Source organism: Scyliorhinus canicula, chromosome 5, assembly GCF_902713615.1.
Source record: "Scyliorhinus canicula chromosome 5, sScyCan1.1, whole genome shotgun sequence".
Lineage (NCBI taxonomy): Eukaryota > Metazoa > Chordata > Chondrichthyes > Carcharhiniformes > Scyliorhinidae > Scyliorhinus > Scyliorhinus canicula.
The window spans coordinates 180,590,252-180,615,668 of record NC_052150.1 but is presented as its reverse complement, the minus strand read 5'-3'; the positions used below and the strand labels follow the sequence as shown (position 1 = coordinate 180,615,668).

At 44.7% G+C, this 25,417-nt stretch overlaps 1 protein-coding gene across 2 annotated transcripts in view; it reads right to left on the bottom strand.

The window, feature by feature from the left end:
* Positions 1–7,932: 7,932 nt before the first annotated feature.
* LOC119966463 (ATP-dependent zinc metalloprotease YME1L1-like) overlaps positions 7,933–25,417 on the bottom strand; it is a 79,627-nt gene continuing 62,142 nt past the window's right edge. The window contains exons 14-20 of one of the 2 annotated variants that reach the window (XM_038798193.1): positions 24,836–24,948; positions 24,594–24,749; positions 21,662–21,813; positions 16,261–16,387; positions 13,063–13,136; positions 10,477–10,563; positions 7,933–8,958 (exon numbers count right to left, since the gene is read on the bottom strand). In XM_038798193.1, coding sequence (XP_038654121.1) covers positions 8,815–8,958; positions 10,477–10,563; positions 13,063–13,136; positions 16,261–16,387; positions 21,662–21,813; positions 24,594–24,749; positions 24,836–24,948 — 853 coding nt within the window. In that variant the 3' untranslated portion in view covers positions 7,933–8,814. The remainder of the gene's footprint in view (positions 8,959–10,476; positions 10,564–13,062; positions 13,137–16,260; positions 16,388–21,661; positions 21,814–24,593; positions 24,750–24,835; positions 24,949–25,417) is intronic. The other variant, XM_038798194.1, reaches the window with a different exon arrangement.

Here is a 25,417-nt window from a genome sequence, read left to right as displayed (position 1 = left end):
ACTGCAATGAAGTTACCTTAGTTGTCACATTCCAGCGCCTGGTCTGGTATACCGAGGGAGAATTCAGAATGTCCAATTCACCTAACAAGCGGGTCTTTCGGAACTTTGTGGGAGGAAACCGGAGCACCCGGAGAAACCCACGCAGACACGGGAAGAATGTGCAGACTCCACACAGACAGTGGCCCAAGGCAGGAATCAGACCCTGGTCCCTGGCATTGCGAAGCAACAATGCTAACTTCTGTGCTTAACCCTACCATCCACCATCACCCGAACCATCCATCCTTATCCCCATCCTGACTCCACTCATCTTCATTATGAACAAGGCTTGAAAAAAGCACTCCCCTCCCCTAACCCATGTAAGGATTATTACACATGTCAAAAAAAACGGTGGCACGGTGGTTAGCACTGCTGCCTCACAGCACGAAGGACTGAGGTTCAATTCTGACCTCGGGTGACTGTGTGGAGTTCGCACATTCTCCCGTCTGTCTGTGGGCTTCCTCTGGGTGCTCCGGTTTCCTCCCATAGTCCAAAAATGTGCAGGTTAAGGGGATTGGCCATGCTAAATTGCCCAAATGTTAGGTGGGATTATATGGATAGGACAGGGGAGTGGGCCTAGGTAGGGTGCTCTTTCAGAGGGTCGGCGATGGGCCAAATGGCTTCCTTCTCTCAATAAGGATTCTATGCTTCTATAAAAGGAATAAAACCGCACAGATCACACTTCACACAGTCAACTCCAAGAACAAAGAACAATACTGCACAGGAACAGGCCCTTCAGCCCTCCAAGCCTGTACCGGTCATGATACTAACCTTGGCCAAAACACTCAGCACTTCCTTGTGCCGTATCCGTCTATACCCACCCTATCCATATATTTGTCACGATGTCTTTCAAACGCCGTTAATGTATCTGCTTCCATAACCTTTCCTGGCAACACATTCCAGGCACTCACCACCCTCTGTGTAAAAAAACCTGCCTCACACATCTCCTCTAAACTTTGCCCCACAGACCTCAAATCTTTGCCCTCTGGTGACTGACCCCTCCACCCTGGGAGAGTGCCTGCCCATCCACTCTATCCATGCCCCTCATAATCTTGTAGACCTCTTTCAGGTCACCCCTCAACCTCCATTGTTCTAATGAAAACAGTCCGAGTCTATTCAGCCTTGCCGCATAGCTAACACCATCCAGACCAAGCAATATCCTGGTAAACCTCCTCTGCACCTTCTCCAAAGCCTCCACATCCTTCTGGTAGTGTGGCGACCTGAATTTTGCTCAATAGTCCAAGTGTGGCCTTACCAAGGTTCTATACAACTGCAGCATGACTTGCCAGTTTTTACACTCCACGGCCCATCCAATGAAGGCAAGCATTCCGTATGCTTTATTGACTATCTTGTTCACTTGTTTTGCCACCTTCAAAGATCTGTGGACCTGCACGCCCAGATCTCTTTGACTTTCTATATTCCTAAGAGTTTTACCATTTACGGTATATTTCCCCTCTATGTTAGACCTCCCGAAATGCATTACCTCACATTTGTCCAGATCAAACTCCATTTGCAATTTCTCTGCCCAAGTCTCCAACCTATCTAAGTCCTGCTGTATCCTCTGTCAATCCTCAACAATATCTGCCACTCCACCAACCTTGGTGTCATCCACAAATTTACTCATCAGACCAGCTACATTTTCCTCCAAATTGGTTATGTATACTACAAACAACAGAGGCCCAGCACAGATCCCTGTGGAACACCACTAGTCACAACCTTCCATTCAGAAAAACACCCTTCTACTGCTACCCTTTGCCTTCTGTGACCGAGCCAGTCTGTACCCAGCTTACCGCCTCACCTCTGATCCCATGTGACTTCACCTTCTGTACCAGTCTGCCATGAGGCACCTTGTCAAAGTCTTTCCTGAAGTCCATGTAAACATCCACCGCCTTGCCTCATCAATCATCTTTGTCACCTCCTCAAAAAATTCAATCAAGTTAGTGAGGCACAACCTCCCCTTCACAAAATCTTGCTGTCTATCGCTAATGCGTCCATTTGTTTCCAAATGGATATAAATCCTGTCCCTGAGAATTCTCGCCAATAATTTACCGACCACCGATGTGAGCCTCACTGGCCTATAGCTTCCAGGATTATCCCTGCTACCGTTCTTACGCAGCGGTACCACATTAGCTATTCTCCAGTCCTCTGGATCCCACCAGTAGCCAATGAGGATACACAGATGTTAATCAAGGTCCCAGCAATTTCTTCCCTTGTTTCCCTCAGTATTCTGGGTAAATCCAATCTGGCCCAGACTTATCCACCTTAATATCTTTTAAAAGACCCAATACCTCCTCCTTTTTGATGTCAACATGACCCAGACTGTCTACACACCATACCCAAGAATCATCTTCCACAAAAGTCCTTTTCTTTGGTGAACACTGATGGAAAGTATTCATTTAGTACCTCACCCATTTCCTCTGGCTCAACACATAGATTCCCCCCACTGTCCTTAAATGGTCCAATTCTTTCCCTGGTTACCCTCTTGCTTTTTACATGTTAATAAAAAGCTTTGGGATTCACCTTAATCCTACTTGCCAAGGACTTTTCATGACCCCTCCTAATCTCCCGCTTCAGTACCTTCCTACTTTCTTTATACTCAAGGGTTTTAACTGCTCCCACCCTTCTAGACTGAACAAAAGCCTTTTTCTTTTTCACGAGGTTCACAATATCCCTCATTATCCAAGGCTCCCTAAACTTCCCATACTTGTCCTTCATTCTCTCAGGAACGTGGTTTTCCTGAATCCTAATCAACTGTCCCACATGTCGGATGTTGATTTACCCTCCCTACAGCCGCACCCAATCCAAATTCTTCAATTCCTGTGTAATGTTATCGTAATTTGCCTTTCCCCAGTTTAGCACCTTAATGCGAGGATTACCCTCATCCTTATCCAAAAGTACCCCAAAACGTACGGAATTGTGGTCACTACTCCCGAAATGTTCCCCTACTGAAAACCTCAACCACCTGTCCAGGCCCATTCCCCAATACCAGGTCCAGTACTGCCCCTTCCCTCGTTGGACTATCGACATATTGCATGAAGAAGCCTTCATGGATACACCTTGCAAACTCTGCCCCTTCCAAGCCCTGAGCACTAATTGAGTCCCAGTCAACACGAGGGAAGTTAAAATCCCCTTCCACAACAACCCTGTTACTTTTGCACCTATCAAAATCTCTCTACCTATCTGCTCCTCTATCTGGCAATATGATTTTTGCTAGAACAGGATAACAAACGGCATTTGCCCTTGTATCTCGCACGCCCTTGCAGAAGAAAAAACAATAAATAATCAACTACACAATCACAGGGGAGTAACTTCAGGATTATCGAAGAACTGTAGGATAGTAACACCACCTATGTTGTTTGAGAAGGCAGAGGCTAAGACAGGATCAGCGAACACTCAAGATCTCTCAAGGATTGCAATGAATGAAGCACATCACCTCCACCGTGCTGTTGCTCCGATGCCCAGATGACCCATAACCTAGGCCCCAGCAGGGGGGTTTGACTCAACCTGTTCAGCCAGCTCTAACCCCTCACACTGAGCATCAATAAAAGGATAATTTAAAACCAGTGATCGGGAGGGCCTAACCGACCCTCGGCTTCGAAGATAGACTAGATACATTGTGTTCCATCAAACTTGATGCACCCAGCCTCCAGATCAATACTATTAAAGCCAATTTTCAAACTCAATCAGGAACTTGCCAGCCACTTCTCGCCAGGGGCCAGTTTCATGGTCACACCCTGCTCAACCTCTACCTCTCAAACCCATCCGGATAGATGGCACAACATGCAGCTGGATCTCAATGACTTGAAGGCAGACCTTTAACAGGAAAAGTTCTTTCGAATGCAAGAACTCTCTCATGCACCTCCACCATTCTCCTAAGGATACCTCACAAATCTTGAAAGACAACTCTAAAGACCTGAACCGCATAGCCGAGATCCTCATCCAAAACAACATTTTTAATGGTGGCTGTCGTCCAGATGCACACAGCACGCAGTCAAACGAAGAATTTTACGATTTATCTTGGCTCTTCTTTGCAAAACACCAATCAGGATTCTCCAGGGATATAGCACAAGCTACTTATCCCAAGAAAAGACAAATATGAAATGTGGACCCAAATAAAAGAAAGGATTAAAAGATGAGCAGAGCGAGAGCTCACAAAAACAAAACCACTGCCACACTCATCACACAACCCCCATAAATACATTTTTTGTCAGGTCATCTGATTATTTTACCAATCACGTCAAATCTGTGCCCTTGATACTCAGTACTTTGCTTTGCACAATGCTTGCCAGTTCAAATTCAATGACATTAATAAAACCAGTATTTGTATAATTAAGAACATAAAAATTGATCAAGCATCTGGGCCACGGTATCTATCTTTTAAAAATAAATTCCAATTAAGGGGCAATTTAGCACTGCCAATGCACCTACCTTGCATATCTTCAGGTTGTGGGGGTGAGACCCACACAGAAACTGGAAGAATGTGCAAACTCCACACGGACAGTGACCCGGGGCCAGGATCAAACCTGGATCCGCAGCACCGTGAGGCAGCAGTGCTAACCAGTGCACCACCAAACTACACAACGATATTTATCTGAGGAGTCTCAGGTAAATGGGACACATGCTGGGAAAGCCCTTTTTGTCTCTGTTTTTAATTACTCAGTGCACTCTGGGACAATTTGTATGAACTGGAAGGTTAACGTAGGCCCGATCGTTTAGAGACAAAATAGATCCACGTAATTATGGGACTATTAATTTGACATCTGTACTGGGAAAGGTATTTGAACAAATCATTAGGTATACAATAAGTTATTACTTAAGCACAATCATAGAATTCCTACAGTGCAGACCATTCGGCCCATTGAGTCTGCATTGAAAGAGCACCCTAAACAGGCCCAATCCCCCGCAACCCCACCTAGGGGCGCTTTAGCATAGCTAATCCACCTAACCTGCACATCTTTGGACTGTGGGAAGAATGTGTAAACTCCATACAGTAACCCAACGTCAAAATTGAACCAGTTTCTCTGGCGCTGTGAAGCACTATGCTAACCACTGTGCCACCCAGCAGAGGGAGGGATAGAGTCAGAGTCATAGGGTGTTACAGCATAGAAAGACGCCCTCCAGCCCATCGTGCCTGTGTCAGCCATCAAGCACCTACCTATTCTAATCCCTCTTTCAATAGCCTTATATGCTACTCACACAGAACAGAATTTACAGTGCAGGAGGCCATTCGGCCCATCGAGCCTGCACCAACCCTTGGAAAGAGCAGCCTACCTAAACCCACACCTCCACCCTATCCCCACATTTCCTTACCTTTTTTGGACACCAAGGGCAATTTTGCATAGCCAATCCACCTAACCTGCACATCTTTATACTGTGGGAGGAAACCGGAGAACTCCACACGCACACAGGGAGAACGTGCGGACTCCGCACAGACAGTGACCTAAGCCGGGAATCGAACCTGGGACCCTGGCACTGTGAATCCATTGTGCTAACCACTGTGCTACCGTACTGCATTTCAAGTGTTCATCTAAATGCTTCTTAAATGCTGTAATGGTCTCTGTCTCTACCACTCTTTCAGGCAATGAGTTCCAGATTCCCACCACCCCATAGATAAAAAGGATTTTCCTCAAAACCCTCTAAAACTTCTACCTCTCAAGTCTATGGCCCCTGGTTAATAGCCCCTCTTGTAAAGGGAAATGTTTCTTCCTATCTATCCTATATATGTCCCACATAATTTGTACACCTCAATCTGGTCCCCCCTCAGCCTTCTCTGCTCTAAGGAAAGGAAGCCCAGCCTAACCAGCTTATCTTCGTAGCTGAAAAGCTCCTGCCCAGGCAACATCCCAGTGAATCTCCTCTGCATCCTTTCTAGCAGTGATTAGCACTGTTGCTTCACACCGCCAGGGTCCCAGGTTCGTATTCCGGTTGAGTCACCGTCTGCGCAGAGTCTGCACGTTCTCCCCATGTCTGCGTGGGTTTCCTCAGGATGCTCCCGTTTCCTCCCACACATCCCGAACGAAGTGCTTGTTAGGTGAATTGGACAGTTTGAATTCTCCCTCTGTGTACCCAAACAGGCACCTGAATGTGACAACTAGGGGCTTTTCACAGTAACTTCATTGCAGTGTTAATGTAAGCCTACTTGTGATAATAATAAAGATTATTATTAATGCAATCACTTCCTTCCTATAATTTAGAGGTCAGGACTGCTCATAATACTTGGAGCTGTATAATACGTTTGTTAGACCACAGCTAATCATAACCGTTCTGTTCTTATATTCTATGCCTCAACTAATAAAGGCAAGTATCCCATATACCTTCTTAACCACTTCATCTGCCTGCCCTCAGGGACCTATGGACATGCCTACCGTTCATTGTGTATTCCCTTGCCTGGTTAGTCCTTCCAAAATGCATTACCTCACACCCTTTTCAGGGTTAAATTCCATTTGTCATTGTTCTGTCCATCTGGCCAGCCAGACTGTCCTGTAATCTCCTTGCTATTTACACCACCAATTTTCATGTCATCTGCAAACATAATGATTATGCCTCTACATTCACATCTAGATCATGAACATACACTCCAAACAGCAAGGGACACAGCACCAATTCCTGGCACTGCACACAGGCTTCCAGTCACAAAAACAACTTTGGACCATCACCCTTTGCCTCCTGCCACCAAGCCAATTTTGGATCCAAATTGTCCTGGATCTCTTCTTGACCCATTTCCCACACGGGACTTTGTCAAAAGCCTTACCGAAGTTCATGTGGACGACATCATCTGAGCTGCCCTCATCTACACTCCTAGTCGCCTATTCAAAAAATTCCAATGTGTTTAACATGACAAAACTATACTGACTATCCTGGATTAATCCTTACCTCTTCAAGTGGACATTGACAAAAAGATTTGAGGGGCAGAATTAATTTCCGATGTTGGACTCAATGGTCTGTAAGCATGGCCTCCCACTCAATGCAAATCTGTAGAGTCGCCTTCATCAGCCATAGCATAGATTATAAGAGTAGGGAGGTTGTGTGGAGCTGTGCAGGACTTTGGTTAGGTTACAGCTGGAGTACTGCGTGCAGTTCTGGTTGCCTCACACTATAGGATGTGATTGCACTAGAAAGGGTGCAGAGGTCACCAGGGTGTTGCCTGGGATGGACCATTTTAGCTATGAAGAGAGGTTGAATAAGCCCAGGGTTTCTTTGGAGCACAGAAGGCTGAGGGGGGACCTGATTGACGTGTATAAGATTGAGGGGCTTGGACAGGGTGGATAAGAAGCAGCTGATCCCCTTAGTTGAAGGGTCAATAACAAGGGGGCATCATTTTTAAGATGATAGGCAGGAGGTTTAGAAGGGATTGGAGAAAATATTTTTTTTACTCAGAGGGTGGTGGGAATCTGGAATGCACCACGAGAGGGTAGTCGAGGTGGGAAACCTCACAACCTTTAAAAGTACATGGATGAGTGCTTGAAATGTCATAATAGTCAAGGCTATGGGCCAAGTGTTAGAAAGTGAGATTAGTTCTATCAGTGCAGACTTGATGGGCAGAAGGGCCTCTTCTGTACTGTATAACTTTATAACAATGTGCCACTATCAGCATCCTTCTTAGTCACTATGCCACCATTCACATTTCCCTGATCTTTTTGTCCACAAAACCTGTCAATCTCTCCCTAACCTCCACCTATCACTGACCCTCTAGCCCTTGTTCTCTCTCCACAGATGCCGGTTAGACCTGAGGCTGTCCAGCAATTTTCTGTTTTTGTTTCAGATGCCAGCATCCACCGTAATTTGCTTTTATTATAGATAGCGAAGTGAAAGCTCTTGAAACACTAATTACACCAGAGTGACCCTGGGCAATACATCTGCCAAGACCATCTGCCTTCTTCCAGGAAAACCACAGTAGCAAGTAAAATGTATTTATTTTACATTCTTGACTTCAATAGATCAAATACAATGTACAGTAAAAGAAATTCAGATATGATCTCTTTATTTTAGGTGTCAATAGAAATCTCAATCTGAGGTACTTTACTGCTAATATTCAAAATAAAAAGTACAACTTTAATAAACTTTCTATACATTCGCTGTTTTCCAACTCCTACAATACACTGTTTATTCTACATTACAGCAAAAAGGGTGAGGGGAAATATTTTGCATAGTGTGCAATTATGCCCTCATAGCTACTTAAGGCAAAGCTTGTGGTGACTTAATGAGTAACTATTTTTGCAGCTTGTACACTTCAGCATCAGAAGGACTCTAGCTTCACAAGCTCCAGAAACATGGAGTACAGAAAAGATAATGAAAGGTTGGAATGCCTAGTAGCAGTCTAGGGATAAATAGACAAATGAACAAATACCTGAATGACTCAATGATGAAAGCAACCATGCAACGTTTCATCAGATTTTAATTTACTGGGAAGCATTCCCCAGAATCTCAAATGTGTACATAAATAGAGTTAAAATACAAAGAGGGGAAAAAGAAAACAGTTGAAGGCAACAATGCTCACCACCTTTAGATCTTACACTACACAGAGCAAAATGTTCATAAGTGTTCTCAAAAACTGATCCATTTATTCAATGGGCATGGTTGAGCAGGGATTTAAAGTAGCTCCAGAGCACAGGGTTTAGGTAATTTCAGAGTGAATTACCATTTTCCGTGGCTATGAAAATAATAACAATGCCCTTAAGAGTTAAAACTGCCTATAGTATACATTCAGTGGGCTACTGCTCTTCCTCATATATACATCTGAGTAAATAACATGGACCAAGTCTCTATTCCAATGGGAAGTTATTTCAGTTCAAGTCTCTTTCCCTCAAGAACCATTTGTATCTCTTTGGCATCCAGGGTCTCATACTGCAATAACGCTTCTGCAAGAGTTTTGTGTTCCTTTGCACGAGTCTTCAAGATATGCTTTGCTCGTTCATACGAATCCTGTGTTTAAAAAAAAATGTTAGCCCAACCTCAATGGAATATGGCTGATACATGGCATACATTTAACCCTGGCTCACTAATTTATTGTCTTATTAACAGTTTAAACAACACATGGAACAATATTAAACCAAACTAAGTGTTGGGCGGGGCACAAGAGCTGCAAAAAGGGGAAGGAGAGGGGGCAAAAGAGCAGAGTCGCAAAAAGGGGGGGGGGGGGGGGAGAGAAAAGCCACTGGGGGTAAGGGAGAAGAGCCATTGGGGTCGGAGAGAAGAACCACAAAGAGTAAGAGGGGGAAAGTGACAATTACCCACGTCTTTTGGGACTTGTGAGAGGAAACCGGAGCACATGGAGGAAACCCACGCAGACACGGGAGAACATGCAGACTCCGCACAGTTACCCAGGAATCGAACCTGGGACCCTGGAGCTGTGAAGCAACAGTGCTAACCACTGTGCTACCGTGCAGCCCATTTACAGGCAATTAAATACTTTTAATCTGTGGTCACTGCTGTCATGCAGGAAAAGCAACACCTAATTTACACGCATGCTCCCACAACTGCAAGGGGGAGACAGTGGCTTATCATAGAATCCCACTGTGCAGGAGGCCCATCGAGACTACATTATCTCTCCGAAAGAGCGCTCTATCTGTGCCCACTCCCTCAGCCTATTCCCGTAACCCCACCTAACCTGCACATCTTTGAACAACAAGGGGCAATTTAGTATGGCCAATCCACCTAATCTGCACATCTTTGGACAGTGAGGAAACTCACTTAGTCACAGGGAGAATGTGCAAACTCCACACAGACAATCGCCAAAATTGAACCGGGGGTCCCTGGTTCTGAGGCAGCAGTGCTAACCACTGTTCCACCATGGTATCGACATTAGAGCAGTAATCCAGAGATCCAGGCTAATGGTTTGGTGACTCAACTTTGAATCCAGCATAGCAGATGGTGGAATTTGAATTTAATATAAAAGTATCTGGAATTAAAAGTGTAACGATGATCATCAAACCCCTGTTGATTGTTGCAAAAAAACAATCCGCCCTTTAGGCAAGGAAGGAAATCTCGCAGCCTTTCCTCGTCTGGCCTACATGTAACTCCAGACCCACAGTATCTTAAATTACCTCACAAACCTCTGAGCAGGCTGCTCAGTTCAAGGGCAATTAGGGATGGGCAATAAATGCTGGCCCAGCCAGTGATGACCACGTCCCGTAAATGAAGTTTAAAAAGTTGATTGACTGGTGAACAGATCATTTAGTTTTATTCATGCTGACTATATTAACTAATATTCAATATTGATAACATCTCAACCCCTGGATCTGCAATGTGAGAGCAGGCAGAAAGAACGTATTTACAATGAAGCATTCCCTCAGTACTGCACTGTCAAACTAGGTCATTTTGCTCCAGACTCTGGAGCTATTACGTTTAGAGTTTTGACTAAATCTAGACACAAGATATCATAAATATGCTCAAATGTTTCAGTATTGCATTAATTAACATGTCTAAAATAAATAATCTTACTCTCAATAATATCCTGACTTCTTGTTCAATAGCAGATTGAGTGTCTGGGCTTGCTCTCTCTGGATCCGAGTAAGTCATGACTCCAAGCTACAGGTAAAAACAAAATAGAAACGTGATCACACAGAACATACAGTGCAGAAGGAGACTATTCGCCCATCGAGTCTGCACCGACCCACATTAAGCCCTCACTTCCACCCTAACCCCGTAACCCAATAACCCCATCTAATCTTTTTTTGGACACCAAGGGCAATTTAGCATGGCATTAGCTCACTGGGCTAAATCGCTGGCTTTTAAAGCAGACCAAGCAGGCCAGCAGCACGGTTCAATTCCCGTACCAGCCTCCCAAGACAGGCGCCGGAATGTGGCGACTAGGGGCTTTTCACAGTAACTTCATTGAAGCCTACTCGTGACAATAAGCGATTTTCATTTCATTTCATTTCAATGCACCTAACGTGCACATATTTGGACTGTGGGAGGAAACCGGAGCACCTGGAGGAAACTCACGCAGACACGGGGAGAACGTGCAGACTGCACAGACAGTGACCTGGCGGGGAATCGAACCTGGGACCCTGGCACTGTGAAGCCACAGTGCTATCCACTTGTGTTACCGTGCTGCCCGACATGTTTTCCTCAAGGAGATGTCACCCAACAATAAACTGTAACCTCCAGATTAACAGCAAACATGACAAAAATAGGATACGTGCTACTTTTATAAAGATGGAGAATGGGGTAAAGTTAGATGTCAGTCACCCACTTAACCTTGTTAATGAGGTGTTCTATTAAAGTACAACAAATAGAGATGTACACAAGAGTTGAAGATGGATTGCAGATGAGGCTGAGGTTAGCTGAATGGGAAGTTTTCAGAACTACAACAATCGGTCGTGTAGTTGATAGTGAAGAGGATAGCAATGGACTCCAGAAGGTTTTCAATGGTTCAGTTGAGTGGGCGGAAAGTGGCAAATGGAATTCAATATGTAAAGTGCGAGGTAATGCATTTGGGCCGGGTGAACAAAGCAAGGGAATACTCAATAGACAGGGGATATTGAGAGGGGTTGAGAAAGTTAGAGACCTTTGAGTTTATGTCTACAGGTCCCTGAAAGTTGTAGGACAGTGAGTATGGGGGTAAAGAAAGCATATGGAATATTTTCCTTTATTGCACAAAGTATAGAATACTAAAGCAGAAATGCAATGCTGGAACTATATAAACACTGGTTGGGCCACAGCTAGAGTTCTGAGTACAGCTCTGGTCACCATATAACAGGAAGAACATAATTGTTCTGGAAAGAGCAGTGAAGAGATTTAGAAGAATGTTGCCAGGGCTGGATAATTGCAGCTATGAAGAAAGATTAGTTCGGCTGGGGTTGTTTCTTGTAGAAGAGGTAGCTGAGAGGTGACTTGATTAAGATGTACAGAATTATTAGGGGCCTAGATAGAGAAGATTGTTTCCCCTAGCAGAGAGGTCAGTTACCAGAGGGCACAGATTTAAGGCGATTGCTAGAAGGATTAGAGAGCATAGTAGGAAAACCTTTTCACACAAAGGGTGGTAGGTGTCTGAAATTTGCTGCCCAGATTTGTGGTTGAGGCAGACAACTCCAACTCCTTTAAAAGGCACCTGGACCTACAGCTCAAAATACTTAAGCCAAAAGGCTGCGAGAGGGTGACAAAAGAATAGGTGGCTAGATTTATACCTCAGTTGGCAAAGACATGATGGCCTGATGGCCTCTTTCGGTGCTGTAACGCTTCTATGGTTCTAACTGTACATGTTAATGATTGGCTGACAAAATGGTTTGAAAGCAGCAATTTGATGGTGTTAGATATAAGACACTTATAGAAGTTTTAAAGATGCATTTTTCTCCTGCCTCCTCTGGAGGCATTCCACCCGCCTGCCTCCTTTCACATATCCTGGCAGCCAAATTATACAATACTCCTATAATAAAAGGCCCTGACCCAGGGAAAACTGCTGAGAGTTCTGGTTTTGCGACAGATACATGATCCACAATCAAACCCACCTTTTTTTGTTTGCTCATGGGATGTGGGCATTGATAGCATTTATCCCTAACTGTCCTAGAGAAGGTGGTGGTGAGCTACCTCCAACCAGAAAATCCAACCCCAAGCGTTACCAATCTGGAGTTAAGCGTTAGAAGAGGGGTAGAAACAGATGAATTGAGTCAAGTCAGGAACTTTTTCTCTATGGTAATGAAATAAGTAAAGGCAAATAGGGTCATCAAAACAAAATCCAATTCTTTTGGATCAGAAACCATAAAGGAATGAATGCAACAAAAAAAGAATTGAAGAGAAAGGGCAAAATAAATGTGAGTAGGTCGTGGTTGACTGGCAAATCTTTGAATTGGGTTGGTATATTGTTCAAAATGTTGGAAGACAATAAAAAGGGAAGTTAGCAAACAACACAAACTGACACAGTTTAACTGGAAAGGGTAATGACAAATCACTGCTGAGGTGTGGAGAATAGTCAGTCCATAGGCAACATTGGTAGATACTTTAAGCAGATCCAAGCAACTTTTACATTGCAGTTAACTTAAAACATTGGTACGACAAATGGGACTAGATAAGAATGCAACTTTTTACCTTATCACTCATTCCAAATTTTGTGACCATCAGCTTGGCTATTTTGGTTGCATTATCAAAGTCACTTGAAGCACCTAAGTTTAAAAATTACAGTATTTCAGTTACAGAAAACAGACAAGTGTTTCGATTCTATTTTTACTCTAACAAAAGGTGGCAAAAGAGAGTTAAGAGATACAAAAAGGGAGAATGAAAAGAAATGTGCAAGGGATAAGGAAATATATATATTTTTTTACAATTATTTGAAAAAAAAGGTGCTTAGAAGCACTGCAGACCTCTTGAAATCTCGTAATGGTGATAAGTCAATAAAAAAAAAAGAAATGGCGTATATAATGAATAATTGATGTTAATATTTACTGCCGAGGAAGGAAATGGCATTGTAGACGTCCCAGAAAAAAACTAACATTAAACAGGGACATGGCCTCAGCCAAACTGACATGAGCAAAATAACAGGTGATCTGCTCCTCTACATTTCGGACCCACAAAGCAGCATGGATGGGATCATCGCGCTCCTGAAAGAGTTTGGTGCCTTCTCGGGCTACAAATTTAATATGAGCAAAAGCAAGATCTTCCCGGTACACCCACAAGTATGGGGGGCAGCACTAACGGGACTGCCGTTTAAGCAAGCCCGACACAAATTCCGCTACCTGGGGATCCAAATAGCCCATGACTGGAAAGGGATCCACAAATGGAACCTCACCAGTCTGACAGAGGAAGTAAAAAAGGACCTGCCTCGCAGGGAGAGTCCAGACGATCAAAATGAATGTGCTGCCCAGGTACCTCTTCCTATTCAGATCCATCCCGATCTACATCCCCAAGGCCTTTTTCAAAGCACTAGACAAACTAATCATGGCGTTCGTATGGGGGGGGGGGGGGGGGGGGGGGGGGGCTTGCCCTCCCAAACCTACAACTCTAGCACTGGGCTGTGACGGCTGAGCGTGTAAGGGGATGGATCAAAGAGCCAGAAGCCGAATGGGTGCGTGCTTGGAGGAGACCTCCTGCAGGGGGACCTCACTCCGGGCCCTCGCCACGGTGGCACTCCCATCCCCACCCAAACAACATTCCAGCAGCCCGGTGGTAATAGCCACCCTCCAATCCTGGAACCAACTACGGCAGCAATTTGACCTGACCAAAATGTCGGGTAAAGCTCCCATCTGCAACCACAGGTTCACGCCTTCAAAAGGTGGGGACAGGACAGAGGGACACTGACAGTCAGGGACCTATACACAGACGCCAGGATCGCAACGCTGGGCGAACTGACAGAGAAATTCCAGCTAGCCAGGGGGAACGAGCTGAGGTACCTGCAACTCAAAAACTTCCTACGAAAGGAGACAGGACATACCCACAACCACCACGACAGACACTACTGGAAGAGTTACTAGACGCAAGCATATTAGATAAAGGAAACTGTAGCGACATGTACGACCGACTGGTAGAAAGGGCCGACAGCGTACTGGACGCAACAAGAATGAAGTGGGAGGAGGACCGGGGGATCGAAAAAGGGTGGGGACTCTGGAGCGAAGCACTGCATAGGGCCAACTCCACCTCCACGTGCACAAGGCTCAGCCTGACGCAACTAAAAGTGGTACATAGAGCCCACTTAACAAGAACCCGTATGAGTAGATTCTTCATAGAGGTGGAGGACAGATGTGAACGGTGCCAAGGAGGCCCGGCCAACCACGCCCACATGTTCTGGTCTTGCCCCAGACTTGTGGAGTACTGGACAGCCTTCTTCGAGGCCATGTCCAAAGTGGTGGGGGTGAGGGTGGAGCCGTGCCCGAAAGTGGTGGTCTTCGGGGTCTCGGACCAGCCAGATCTATTCCTGGGGAGGAGGGCGGACGCTCTTGCCTTTGCCTCCCTGATTGCCCGCCGTAGAATCCTGTTCAGCTGGCGGTCAGCAGCACCACCCAAAGCTGCAGACTGGCTGTCCGACCTCTCGGTATCTCTCCAAATGGAGAAAATCAAATTCGCCATCCGAGGGTCAGACGACGGCTTCCACAGAACGTGGGAGCCGTTCATCCAATTGTTCCGGGACCTGTTTGTGGCCAACAAACAAGCAGAAGAACAGCCAGGTAGCCAAGAAACGGGAAAGTAGCCAAAGCATGAGAGGGAGAGATAGACCGGGAGGGGGGGGGGGGGGGGGGGGGGGGGGGGCGCGACAGCTAAACCTAAGAGGAAGGAAAGGCGAACCACAGGGCTGGAGGCAGAAGCGGGGAGGGGGGGGGGGGGTGTACAGGGAAGAGAGAGGGAACAACAGAGGAGAGCCAGGGAAGGGGAGGGGGAAGGCAGGGAAACGTTAACAAACTTGGCATCCACAGGAACAGAGAAAATGGGGAAGACGGGATGGCCGCAGAAGCGCGCACGAGATGACAACGCGTACAGAGCTGCTGCTGTTGAGCGAGGGCACAATACCGTCCACTGACTTCGCGGGGAAAATTAAAACGTCAGCAGCAGCAGCGATCCATGGGGGGGTGGGGGTAACGTCTAGTGGATTGCTGATGTATATTCTCTTTCTGCACTATGTTAATGTTCACTAATTTGCTGTGTTAAGATTATTACTATTTAATATGAAGAATTTTGCAAAACCTCAATTTTAAAAAAAACAGCAGCAGCAACCCAGGGGGTGGGGGGACCATCTTTCTTTGTATTATTTTCCTTTTTGGAGTGTTTTGTAAACTTATTGAAAAACTTTGCATAAACACATATTTTTTTTAAAAAGTTCTGGATACCAGACCATATAATGGAAGCATAGACTTTGGAAAGAAAGCAACATGGATTCAAGAGTTAATTAAAATGAGAGATTATACAAACTAGGTCTGTATTTCTTGGAATTTAGAAGATTAAGGGAGAATTTGAAAGAAATTGTCAACACATGAAGGGTAACTGATTGAAGATAAACTATTTGAAGTTTATGACAAATCTAAAAATTAGAAACACACCTTTTAGGAATGAAATAAGAAAACATTTCTGCACACAAAAGGTATAAGTTTAGAACTCTTCTGCAAATGGCAATTGATGCTTGATCAATTGCTAAGTTTAAATTAGAGATTGATAGATCTCTGTTAACCAAGGATATTAAGACATATGGGCCAAAGGTAGGTACATTGAGGTAGGTCACCGATCGGTTGCGATCTCACTGAATGACAATAGGTTTGAGTCGCTAAATGGCGTACTCGTAATCTGGCGTTCCTTAATACAAACCTGTTGTAATCTGTTCTATTCCAAAGATGAGTTCTTCTGCAACTCTGCCGCCCATGCTGACATCCATTTGAGCAAGTAACTGAGCTCGGGTTTCACTCCATCTGTCACTTTCTGGTAACAAAGACACCTGAGAGAAAATTTTGTTGCACAGAAAGCTTAATATAAGCTACTTGGTAAGCCCCTGCAAGATTTTGTAAAGCACACAAATACCTGCACTGTATTTTAGAAGCACAATTTACAGTTTATTGTATAGTACGGATTTGAACTTCAGATATATGTGGAATAAAAGAGACAGAAGCAACACGGACACAAAATTGGCTGAGTGACAGCAAACAGTACTGGTTAATGGTTATTTTTCAGACTGGATGAAAGGTTTACAGCAAAGCTCTGAAGGGCTCGGTTTCGGGACCCTACTCTCCTGATATATTAATGACCTAGATCTTGGTGTACAGGGAACAATAAAAAAATTTGTGGAATTGACAAAATTTGGAAGCATCGAGTGGCACAGTGGTTAGCACTACTGCTTTACAGCACCAGTGACCCAGGTTTGATTACGGTCTCAGGTGACTGTCTGGGTGAAGTTTGTACATTCTCCCACCCTGGCTGCGCGGGTTTCCTCCCACAGTCCAAAGACTTGCAGATTAGGTTTATTGATCGTGCGAAATTGCTCCTTAGTGTCCAACGGTTATGTGAGGTTACAGGGATAGGGTGAACGTCGTAATATAATGACCAAGGGATTTTCACAGTAACTTCATTGCAGTGTTAATGTAAGCCCACTTGTAGCACTAATACAGATTATTTAGTAGTAGTTTTGGTAACAAGAAGGCAAAGAAGCAATGTAAAATAATGGGCACAACTGTAAAGGTGCTGCAGGAGCAGAGGAAGCTGGGGTATGTATATGTGCATACATCATTGAAGTCGCAGACAGGTTGAAAGTGCAGTCAAAGAGGTACTCAAAATGACATGGCTGCAGTAGATGGGGAGAAATTGTTCCCACTTGTGAAAGGGTCAAGAACAAGAGGACACATATTTTAACTATCTGGCAAAAGAAACAAAAAAGCAATCATGAGGAAAAACATTTCCACACAATAAGTGGTTAAGATTTGGAATGTACATTAGTTGACTTGGTTATTTGCATCCCTGTTGGCTTGTTTTGTGATTGTGTTTGATGTGTAAACATATAAATGCCTCAATAAAATAATTTTTTAAAAAAGATTTGGAATGCACTGCGTGGTGTGTGACAGTGGCAGGTTCAATCAAAGCATTCAAAGGGGAATTAGATTGCTACCTGAAAAGGAAGAATGTGCAGGATTACAGGAAGAAATCAAGAGAATGGCACTAAGTGAGCTGTCATTTGGAGAGCCAGTGCAGAAATGAAGGGCTGAATGGGCTTCATCTGCGTAGTGATTCTGATATAGGCATTTACTTAGTAACTTTTCAGTCAGGTAAGGCACGGAGGGTGAAGTAAGCAAATGTCATGATTATCTTATTTTATAATTCATGTTTCTGGTAATAGCTTTTGTAGTTTTGTAATTTCGAAAAGCAGATAAATGGAAGCACTTGGGTGAGAAACTGGTTAACATAACTGGGTGGGTTACGGGGATAGGGTGGAGGCATGGGCTTAAGTAGGGTGCTCTTTCCAAGGGCCGGTGCCAACTTGATGGGTTGAATGACCTCCTTCTGCATTGTAAATTCTATGATTCTATGGCTCATCTTTGAGATCAAGGGGCAGGAGGTCCACATCTATTTCTTTTTTTTTTTAAATATAATTTTTATTGGAATTTTTTACAGAAAATATAAAACGTAACGACAAACAATGAAATGCAACAAGATAACCCATAATAACTGTAACACCCCCAGACCGTATCGACGCATGTATCCCATCCCCCACCCCCCAACCCCAATGAACAACAGAAGAACTTAAAAATAAATTTAAATTAAATAAACAAACATAGTCATCGTCCGCCCCCGCCCCCCCAACACCTTTTCCCTCCCCCTTCCCCCCCACCCCCCCGGGTGGCTGCTGCTACTGTCCCCGTACCCTATCGTTGAGCCAGAAAGTCGAGAAAAGGTTGCCACCACCTAAAGAACCCTTGTACCGACCCTCTCAGGACGAATTTGATCTTCTCTAGCTTAATGAAACCCGCCATGTCATTGATCCAGGTCTCCACGCTTGGGGGCCTCGCACCCTTCCATTGTAGCAAGATCCTTCGCCGGGCTACTAGGGACGCAAAGGCCAGCACACCGGCCTCTTTCGCCTCCTGCACTCCCGGCTCCACCCCAACCCCAAAAATCGCGAGTCCCCATCCTGGCTTGACCCTGGATCCCACCACCCTCGACACCGTCCTCGTCACCCCCTTCCAGAACTCCTCCAGTGCGGGGCATGCCCAGAACATATGGGCATGGTTCGCTGGACTCCCCGAGCACCTGACACACTTGTCTTCACCCCCAAAGAACCTACTCATCCTCGTCCCAGTCATGTGGGGCCGGTGCAGCACCTTGAATTGGATGAGGCTAAGCCGCGCACACGAGGAGGAAGAATTAACCCTCTCCAGGGCATCAGCCCATGTCCCGTCTTTGATCTGTTCCCCCAGTTCCCCCTCCCACTTAGCTTTCAGCTTCTCCGCCTCCTGCATAACCTTGTAGGTATCAGATATCTTCCCCTCTCCGACCCAGACCCCCGAAAGCACCCTGTCGCTCACCCCCCTCGCGGGAAGCGAAGGGAATCCCTCCAGCTGCCGCCTAGCAAATGCCTTTACCTGCAGATACCTGAACATGTTCCCCGGGGGGAGCCCAAATTTCTCCTCCAACTCCCCCAGGCTCGCAAACCTCCCATCAATAAACAGGTCCCTCAACTGTCTGATGCCCGCTCTGTACCAACCCTGAAATCCCCCATCAATGTTCCCCGGGACGAACCTATGGTTCCCCCTTAACGGAGCATCCATCGAGCCCCTCACTTCTCCCCTATGTCGCCTCCTCTGCCCCCAAATCTTGAGGGTAGCCGCCACCACCGGACGCGTGGTATACCTCGTAGGAGGGAGCGGCCACGGCGCCGTTACCAGGGCCCCCAGGCTTGTATCTCCACAGGACGCCCTCTCCATCCGTTTCCATGCTGGCCCCTCCCCCTCCATTACCCACTTGCGCACCATCGACACATTGGCCGCCCAATAATACCCCGAGAGATTGGGTAATGCCAGCCCCCCCCCCCCCCCCCCCCCCCCCCCCCCCCCCCCCCCCCCCCCCCCCCCCCATCTCTACCCCGCTCCAAGAAGACCCTCTTCACCCTCGGGGTCCCATGCGCCCAAACAAAGCTCATGATGCTGCTAGTCACCCTTCTAAAAAAGGCCCATGGGATAAAGATGGGCAAACACTGAAAAAGGAACAAGAACCTCGGGAGAACTGTCATTTTGACGGACTGCACTCTACCCGCCAACGATAGCGGCACCATGTCCCACCTTTTAAATTCCTCCTCCATCTGTTCCACCAGCCTGGTAAAATTAAGCTTATGGAGAGTCCCCCAACTCCTGGCCACCTGCACCCCCAGGTATCTGAAACTCTTCACTGCCCTCTTTAATGGGAGTCTCCCAATTCCCTCCTCCTGATCACCCGGGTGTACTACAAATACCTCACTCTTGCCTAAATTTAACTTATAGCCCGAGAAGCCCCCAAATTCCGCTAACAGCTCCATCACCCCCGGCATTCCCCCTTCTGGATCCGCCACATACAACAGCAGGTCGTCCGCATACAGCAATACACGATGTTCCTCCCCACCCCGCACCAGACCCCTCCATCTCCCTGACTCCCTCAACGCCATAGCCAAAGGTTGTCCACAGCTATTTCAATAAGGGATTTAAATTATTAATGTACCGCCCAGATCAGAGAAGCTTATAGCACCTTTGTAAACGATTGTATTCGAGAGAAATTAATCATGCAGGTCACAGAATCAATCAGTTGTCTGAAAGGTCAAAGATAATTAATTTACATTTTTCTTTGAAACATCACAAATTATGCCACATTGCCATTGAAATGGGCTGGGGGCACAGGGTTCAGAAAAATTCCTTTGTTTTATTTATGCATTTCTAATTGCTCACAGAAATAGATGATCAGCAGTCAGCTTGTTGGTGCTTCGAGAAGGCAGGGATAGAATCTGCCAGGAGCTGTATAGGGACTGTGGGAGGAGACTGGAAGAAAGCTCTCAATAAGGGGTGGCACTGTGGCACAGCGGTTAGCACTGCTGCCTCACGCCGCTGAGGATCCGGGTTCGATCCCAGCCCCGGGTCACTGTCTGTTTGCACATTCTCCCGTGCCTGCATCGGTCTCACCCCCACAACCCAAAGATGTAGGTGGATTGGCCACGTAAAATTGCCCCTTAATTGTAAAAAAATAATTGGGTACTTTAAATTTAAAATGAAAAAAAAGACAAAGAAAATCAAAGCTCTGTGCAAAGACAGGACAAGGAGCGTAGAAGTCATTTAGGATCCATGATGTGTTCCTGATTTTTGAATCACTAAGCAGGAATGCTTCAGCTGAGAAGTCCACAATTGTGTGAATTTGAAGGAAAGTCGGAGAGTTGCTTAGTCAAAAGCTAATGGAAGGATCCAAATGAAATCTCATTCTTCAGCAATTAGCCATAACACAGAACGAATCAAAGTGAATTCTGAAGCAGCTGGTATACATGGTTTAATCCCAAAAGGAGAAAAGAATTAACCTTCAAGATCTTGCAATGTAACGGGGAACTGGATTTATTTTAAGCCTTGATCAATTATATAGTGTTAATTGTGCTTGCTGTATTTTAGTTTTTGTTCAAAATCTTGTGACATAGTTCTTTCAGTTAGTCACGGGGTGCTCAAATTTCTCTTCAAATGTTAATGGTCTCTACAGAGATAACAGATTTTATCTGTAACATAAGCTAAATGACCGTTTAGATGATGTTACATGAATAAAGAAAGAAAATTAGTGGTAGTTCCTCCTGTCAAGTAATGATAATCTATAAAAGCGAGGGCGGCACGTGGCACAGAGGTTAGTACTGCTGCCTACAGCGCTGAGGACCCGGGTTTGAATCCCGGCCCTGGATCACTGTCCCTGTCGAATTTGCACATTCTCCCCATGTCTGTGTGGGTTTCACCCCCACAACCCAAAGGTGTGCACGATAGGTGAATTGGCCACACTAAATTGCCCCTTAATTGGAAAAGAAACATTGGGAGCTCCAAATTTATCTTTTAAAAATCTATAAAAGCAACCACTCTTTTGTCAAATTGCAATACTGCATCATGCCAATTAAAACTTGGATTTAAAAATTCAACATTCCTGGCAATATTTATATTGGTTTTAAAATGGAACTGATCCAAACAAAGTGAATGATTAAACTTGTGTCTTGCAAGAAGTGTGATATTACACTTACATGTCCGAGCGTAGGTCCTCTTGGCATTATTGTAGCTTTATTAATAGGCATAGCATGTTTTGTAAAATGTGCGACTATAGCATGTCCTGATTCATGGTATGCTGTGATTTTTTTGTTTTTAGCATCAATCTCAATACTCCTGCGTTCTGGACCTGATGGCAGCAGACAACAGTCATAAATAAATGAAACCTTAGATTCCGTTTGAACAAATGCCGAACAATATCAGATTTTTAAAAAAAACTCAGATATTCAAACATCTCAATCCATACAAATAATCAGAATACTCAGTTTCACCATTATTACTATTAAATTTAGTGTTACAAATTCACGGAGCAGTTTTTGTTTAAATATATTAAAAGTAACAACTTTAGTGGCTTTTCATTTACTGATTCAGCCCAGAAAAGAAACAGTGAACTTCTGCAAATCACAAATTTTATGATAAAGATTTCCTAACTCTAATTAAAGTCAAACCCCTTTGCTTCACAGCTGCAGCATAGAGTCTTATTTCCAAATATTCCCATGTGCTTCAAAAACTATCAAAAAGACTAAGCACAATACAAAGGTCAAGATGCAAGCTGACTGCATACAGGGCGAGTTCTCACCCTAAGGACTGCATTTTGCATATTGTCAAGTGTACCGAGATACAGTGAAAAGTATTTTTCTGCGAGCAGCTCAACAGAAGTACATAAAAATAAAATAAGAAAAAAAAACATAATAGGCAACTCAAGGTACACAATGTAACTACATAAACACCTGCATTGTGTGAAGCATACAGGTGTGTAGTGTTAATCAGGTTAGTCCATAACAGGGTTGTTTAAGAGTCTGGCAACAGTGGGGAGAAGCTATTTTTGAGTCTGATTGTGCGTGTTCTCAGACTTTTCTATCTCCTACCCGATGGAAGAAGTTGGAAGAGTGAGTAAGCCGGGTGGGAGGGGTCTTTGATTATGCTGCCCGCTTTCCCCAGGCAGCAGGAGGTGTAGATGAGTCAATGGATGGGAGGAAGATTTGTAAGGTGGACTGGGCTGTGTTCACGACTCTGAAGTTTCTTGCGGTCTTGGGCTGAGCAGTTGCCATACCAGGCTGTGAGGCAGCCACATAGGATGCTTTCTATGGTGCACCTGTAAACGTTGTAAGAGTTTATCGGTTCCTGAGGAAGTATAGGCGCTGTTGTGCTTTCTTGGTGATAGCGTCGATGTGGGTGGACCAGGACAGATTTTTGGAGATGTGTACCCCATGAAATTTGAAGCTGCTAACCATCTCCACCTCAGTCCCATTGATGCTGACAGGGGTGTGTACAGTACTTTGCATCCTGAAGGCAATGACCAGCTCTTTAGTTTTGCTGGCATTGAGGGATAGATTGTTGTTGTTGCACCACTCCACTAGGTTCTCTATCACCCGCCTGTACTCTGACTTGTCATTATTTGAGATCCGGCCCACTATGGTCGTATCGTCAGCAAACTTGTCGATGGAGTTGAAACCAAATTTTGCCATGCAATCGTTTGTGTACAGGGTCTATAGTAGGGGGCTACATACAGCCTTGCGGGGCCCCGGCATTTAGGACTATTGTGGAGGAGGTGCTGTTGTTTATTCTTACTGATTGTGGTCTGTGGGTCAGAAAGTTGAGGATCGAGTTGCAGAGTGAGGAGCCGAGTCCTAGATTTTGGACCTTTGATATGAGCTTGGTTGGGATTATGGGGTTGAAGGCGGAGCTGTAGTCAATAAATAGGAGTCTAATGTAGGAGTTCTTGTTGTCGAGAGGCTCTAGGGATTGTGTAGGGCCAGGGAGATGGCGCCTGCCATGGACCGGTTGCAGCGGTATGTGAATTGCAGTGGATCAAGGCGTTCTGGGAGTATGAAGGTGATGTGCTTCATGACCAACCTCTCGAAGCACTTCATTACGACTGAAGTCAGGGCCACCAGACGGTAGTCATTGAGGCACATTGTCTGGTTCTTCTTTGGCACCAGTATGATGGTAGTCTTCCTGAAGCAGGTGGGGACCGCAGAGCGGGGTAGGGTCAGGTTAAAGATGTCCGCGAACACATCTGCTAGCTGGTTCGCGCAGGCTCTGAGTGCACGATCTGGGATCCTGTCCAGATCCGTCGCCTTCAGAGGGTTCACTTTCAGGAAGTCCGACCTGACTTTGGAAACTGTGGTGGTGGGTATGGGTGTGTTATGGGTTGCTGGGGCACTCGACAACGGACCTTGGTTTCCTGCTCAAACTGAGCATAGAATGCATAGGGAGCAGAATCAAAAGAGCTAAAGAAAGTTTTGATGGACAATAATTGATGTCTTTAAAGGAATATTCCTATTTTAAAGTATCTGAATAATTTCCTAAAAGCGGTGTACAAATGTGCATGTCTGACAATTTTTTTGGGAGGTACCTCAGAGTGGCTTTTCATTTCAGCACCTAATTAGGAGGAATTTTCTGGAGCCTCCAGTTTATGCTGAAAACTCCAATATAAATGGGTGACAAAGATGATGCATCTAATTGCCTGTACATCTTAAAACATTTCACTAGATAAATGACAATGCATGCATTAAGTGACTAAGATTATATTACAAACGCTCTTTTATTTTGTTTAAGTGGTTTCTCAAGAAGCATTATTCTACATAATAGGAATTTACGTAAACTGAATTTTTCTATGAACATTCCATGAGGAAAAAAAACATAAGAGTTGCTGAAAATGCAAGTTTGTGCACCTAGTTCAATAAAAAGACAAACTTATTTAAGCTCATTTTATGAAGCAAAAAGCAGCTCTTAAAGAGATGCAGCCAGTAAGCACGAGCTGAAAATTTTAAATATTTCCAAACCTTCACTTTGGGTTTTCTTTCCTCTAAAACAGTAGCTTGGAAGTTCAAAACACAGGAACTTTATAGGAAGAGCTACTAAAACTTTAAAAAGTCAAAACTCATACAGCTGGTTAGAACATACCCATAAGGATTTTGTCCTTGGCAAATTCCAAGTCTTTCATTGTAACTTGATCCTTTTCATCCACTGCTGCTTTTAGAGCAGCCTGGTTAACCAAATTCTCCAATTCTGCCCCTGAGAAACCCACTGTGCCTCTGGCTATTATTTCTGCATCAATTGCTACAACAACAAAAAAAAACAGAGTCAAATCACACAGAAAATAAGCTTGCAATAGTCATCTTTGTTAAGTAGTAGCTGCAGCTTACCCGGATCAACTTTAACTTTGCCAAGATACCATTTAAGAATTTCTATTCGCCCTCTTATATCCGGTCTTGGAACTGTAACTTGCATGTCAAATCTACCTGGACGTACAAGAGCACTATGGAGGAAGAATTCACAAGAAACCGGACATTACCTTAAATGTGTCCAAACTTGGGAGATTTTCCTTATTGCACAACTATTGTACTCATCAATGCTGCTAAACTGCATTACAGTTCAGTTTGTCAAAATCACTGAATGTTCAATTCAACTGATGAACAATTAAATTCTTGAGGTAGATTTACAAACAGATCGCATAAAAAAGGACACGTTGAAGCTTTTCGTTTTGCACTCATCAGGACACTTTGCAAGAATTCTAGTACAAGGGGAAAACAACAATTTATATTGCATAAGTGAATGCTGATTTGTTGCCAAGTTGACTCTGCAGATAACGTTATCAAACCAAAAAGATATTCTGCCGATTAGAGGTGAATATGGTGATAATTTCATTGCGAGTGTAATACTAGGTTTGTAGGCCGTACGTACCAGAGATTGGCAGATCGCATCAACCAACATGTCCCAGCCTCTGC